This window comes from Sinocyclocheilus rhinocerous, unplaced genomic scaffold (genome assembly GCF_001515625.1).
Source record: "Sinocyclocheilus rhinocerous isolate Xijiao unplaced genomic scaffold, SAMN03320098_v1.1 scaffold1246, whole genome shotgun sequence".
NCBI lineage: Eukaryota > Metazoa > Chordata > Actinopteri > Cypriniformes > Cyprinidae > Sinocyclocheilus > Sinocyclocheilus rhinocerous.
The window spans coordinates 171771-176502 of NW_015630543.1; the positions used below are offsets into that span (position 1 = coordinate 171771).

General features: G+C 39.1%; 1 protein-coding gene across 1 annotated transcript in view; it reads left to right on the forward strand.

Annotated features, from left to right (window-relative positions):
- Positions 1-3471: 3471 nt before the first annotated feature.
- Positions 3472-4732, forward strand: part of LOC107740524 (rho GTPase-activating protein 18-like) — a 59073-nt gene continuing 57812 nt past the window's right edge. Inside the window, exon 1 of the mRNA XM_016552974.1 lies at positions 3472-3571. Within this exon, the coding sequence (XP_016408460.1) occupies positions 3561-3571 (11 nt within the window). The 5' untranslated portion in view covers positions 3472-3560. The remainder of the gene's footprint in view (positions 3572-4732) is intronic.

Genomic DNA, 4732 nt, shown 5'->3' on the forward strand with positions numbered 1-4732 from the left:
AGCATTAAACACCCCGCGAAAGTCTGAGACGGCGCATAAAGGTTTATTACGGATTATAAAATGCTAGACGAGCAGTTTATTCTAGCGTGCGATTGTTTTAATTTGTCTGTTTCTTACCCAAAATTCTCCCACGAGTACTGAGAAATTGGCCAGGCGGACTCCAGTGCGCATGCGCAGTGCAGCCGTCGCGCTTCACACTCGCCCATCATCATGACAAGATCGAAAGTTTTGCGCTGAGACAACTGCGACGGTCCCACCGACCCAGCAGCCTCCTCCGAAACCCGCCTGCGGCTCTTTTAACGAGCGGCGACGGGGTCCGGTGGCGTACAACATCGCCATTGCTGTTTTGCTACTAAAAATGAATTCCTGCGTGCGACCCAGCCTTCCCAAAATGTATAGAAACGTCTCAGTAAACACGAACGATCAAACTCTTGTGGCTTTATGGCCCAGAGATGGAGAAATGCGACGCAGGCTAACGCCAGTGCTCTAGTCTCAGATATCTATGAACTACTGAACAACACTGTACTGATCCTCAACTGCTAAACAACACTAAACTGTGCTGTATAGAGCAACCAAATAACCCCATACTATACAGAAACAACGTGACACTGTAAACTATACTGAGCTACACTGTGCTGTAAAGAACAACACTGAGCTGTACATTAAATAGGTTACATTAAACTACACCAAAAGATAATACTATTAAGCTGTTTAGAGCAACACTAGATAGGCCTAGTAATAAACTAAAATATACTGAATTATAGGTTACTAAGTATGAGTGAGTTTTTGCAAACCTTCATCTCTTGAAAGTGTGTTTAACGCGCTTCGCTTGTGTGAATGAAGGCACATATAAATACCTCACTTTTATTCCCTGACAATAACACAGGCTCACAACACATAAATGATGCTGACGAAGTGTAGCTATGGATAAAACACTAAATGACGAACAATGATCAAATAAACTGGCTATAGGTTACCCAACCAAGCAGAGCTGGGTTTATTTATCTATTATGTCATTTGTGCCAGTTAGCTATTTATTAGTGCACTCCTCCTAGGCTTTAACACCGTATCTAATCAAACTATAACTCTAGTTATTAGTCAGGTCATGGATAGACTAGAGATGTAAATATATTTGCTACTTTATGCAAATGAGTGTGATCACATGTAACCAGTGCAGTCAGGAGTTGCATGCCTGCAGTAGCTGCTTTTGGTTTTAGTTTTAATTTGGATACTTGCAATGGCTCAGTGTCACGCTAACGTAAAGAATTGATGTTGCAAAGTGAGTTCAAAGGCCAAAGAGATGAATTTTCAAGGCAGAGGTGAGGTTTTAATTACAGCCCTTGTCACACTATATACATTTCTGCAATTCCATGTTGCCTTGTTTCAGGTTTAGCGCTGTCCTGTCTGCAGTTAGTGCACCTCTACACTTTAAAGTCTTCTATTAAATGTCTTATGCTGGTCTTGTAGGATCATAGGAGATCACTATTATCACTGACATTTGAAGCCAGTCAACTAATCTTTTAATATGTCTTAATCAATGTGTTCTTTTTCTTACCCTTTGCTCTTAAAGGAATAGTTCACCCCAAAAAAAACAAAAAAAAAAGTTGTTGCAGTACTCACTTAACATCTTATGACGCCAAAAGCTACGTGTTTTGTAAGAAACAAATCCATCATTGAGATGTTTTTAAGAAAAATATGTTAAGTATAGAGCTGTTTTGGCTTGTATAACTGCTTGATCTGTGCAGATTTCTCTCCTGATTCAGACCAGACCACTTTTTCTCTGGAGGAAGCGTTATTATGGATTATGGACTATTATGGATATTTTAACTGGATGCAACAGTTTGAAAAAACATCTTAATGATTGATTTGTTTCTTCTCCAGATGTTAACTGATGGACTGGAGTGCTGTGGATTACTTGTGGATTATTGTGATGTTTTTATCAGCTGTTTGGACTCTCATTCTGACGGCACCCATTCACTGCAGAGCATCCATTGCTGAGACACTGATGCACTGCTACATTTCTACAAACCTGATGAAGAAACAAACTCATCCTAATCTCGGATGGCCTGAGGGTGAGCACATTTTCAGCTCATTTCCATTTTTTGGTGAACTGCTTTTTTTTTTTTTTTAAGTAAGTGAGCATTGGAATGAATGGAAAATAGCTACTTTTGGTAAAATTGCTTTGAGTGGATGTTGCCATTTTTGCCACAAGAATTTCCAGTAGCACTTTAGTATAGGGACCAATTCTCACTATTATCTAGTTGCTTATTAGCATGCCTATTATTAACATATTTGCTGTTTATTAATACTTATAAGGCACAAATTTTGCATGAGCATAATCTATATACCTAATCCTACCCAATACCTAAACTTAGCAACTACCTTACTAACTATTAATAAGCAGCAAATTAGGAGTTTACTGAGGCAAAAGCCGTAGTTAATGGTTTGTTAATAGCGAGAATTGGACCTTAAAATAAAGTGTGACCGAATTTCCTTTATTTAAACAAATAATTCTTTAAATTCCAACACAAGCACGTTCATTTTAATGATTCAAAAGTTGCTTCCTAACAGGAATGACCCAGATTTTGTTTTAAACAAGTAGGCCCAAATTGTTTTACCCATGCTTTGCAATTGAAGCACAGTGTTAATCTGAAACCTGCACCATTTCTGAAATGTGCTCATAAGTTAGCAGTGCTGTAGAACAGAAACAAATCAATGTTCCTACAGCCAACTGTGCTAGCGGGATGCTAAATGTGAGGTATTCTAGCACAGCCTTACTTAACGAGGAGTATTTTTAGTGTGTGTGGGTAATTAGTTATTAATAAGCAGCAAATTAGGAGTTTACTGAGGCAAAAGCCGTAGTTAATGGTTTGTTAATAGCGAGAATTGGACCTTAAAATAAAGTGTGACCGAATTTCCTTTATTTAAACAAATAATTCTTTAAATTCCAACACAAGCACGTTCATTTTAATGATTCAAAAGTTGCTTCCTAACAGGAATGACCCAGATTTTGTTTTAAACAAGTAGGCCCAAATTGTTTTACCCATGCTTTGCAATTGAAGCACAGTGTTAATCTGAAACCTGCACCATTTCTGAAATGTGCTCATAAGTTAGCAGTGCTGTAGAACAGAAACAAATCAATGTTCCTACAGCCAACTGTGCTAGCGGGATGCTAAATGTGAGGTATTCTAGCACAGCCTTACTTAACGAGGAGTATTTTTAGTGTGTGTGGGTAATTAGTTAGTGCAGCCCGGGCCTGGAGGTGGGCTTTATCCTGCCCAGATTTACAGAAGCGTTGCTAATCTTATTAAGAGCAGCCATGACAGATGCGCAGACTCAGTCTTCCCTTACGAAAAAAAGTGTGCTATTAGTATACTTCTTTTAAACTAAAAATAGGAAAGTATACTTTTAGTCTAAACTTGAAGTATACTACTTTTTGGCAAGGGATATGCTACCTGCGAGAGCGCCGATCAAAGAATCGCTGGCCATTCGTGTTGTTGGACTACTGCTGGCGGTGCTGTGGGACCACGGCCAACAACTGCCCCTCAACAGCAAGCTCCATGACACCTGGGTAAAGTCTGATTATTCCCCTCCTGAGGGGTGCACTGTGTCCCTGCAGCATAGTTCATTTATAACAGCAGCCATGTTTCTATAGGCCTTACTTTCAGACAACTTTCAATGTAAATCTGAAGATTTTCTGCAGAGATTTCTATTGTAAAAAAGTGACCATGTACAGGAATAGTTCAGGCCTCTACAACAATAGAGCATGTTAAATTAATAATACTACCAACACTAGAACAAACTGATGTATAGATGTTCTATAGAATATGGCTGGTGTTATACAGCTCAGCAGAGAAGTTAGGTTAGTAACATAACTCGGGATGCTTTGAAAACTATTGGTTGTGATCTTCCCACTATTGAAGAGATCTAGGCCTATGTCTGACGTTTGCAGAAAAAACTATCCTGTCTAACAATCCTGAAAGATCCCTAAATCCAGCCAGACAACTCTTTATGCCTCTTCCTTCAGACAGAAGCCTTATAACTAAGTCTACACGTTTTCTGAACAGCACTTATTGTGGGATTGTGCATGCTCTTAATTCCTCTGGTATCTGTGCATCTGCATTTCACTCCTTATGAGGACATGTATGTATAGTTGTATTTATGTATGTATTTTAATGTATGTCATTATTGTTGATGAGCTCGCCAAGCAAATTCCAAACAACTAGGTTGTTTGGCAATAAATAAGTAAATGTATAGATATTTCCCGAAAGCACTGAGTGTGGTTGTGTTTGTCGTCAGGCTGTTCTTCAGAACCTGTTGATGTGTATGCTGTGCTTCTTCTCTCTCTACTATCTTGTGGTCAGTCTCTGCATCGGCATTCTCAGGTGAGATTTTCCACGCTGAGCAGCATAACTTCCTCTCTCTCTCTCTGTCTGTGTTTCTGTGTGCGTCTGCCTCTTATGCGGTGACGTGTCTACTGACTTCCTGTAGTACAGAAAAAAAATAGTCTATGTCAGTATTTCTCAACACTTGTAATATTAGTCCCATGGACTGTTATATGCAAATCACTGCTGCTGTTCTCTATATGCATTGCATTCACAATTAATTCTCCTGTTCAACCCAAGAACAGTTTATCATGTTATTAATTAGAATATTGTTGAGCCTATGCAGGGTTTTTTTCTTTTCTTTGAATGTACGAGCAACGATTTTGGTACTGTGTTGGGTTCAGTGT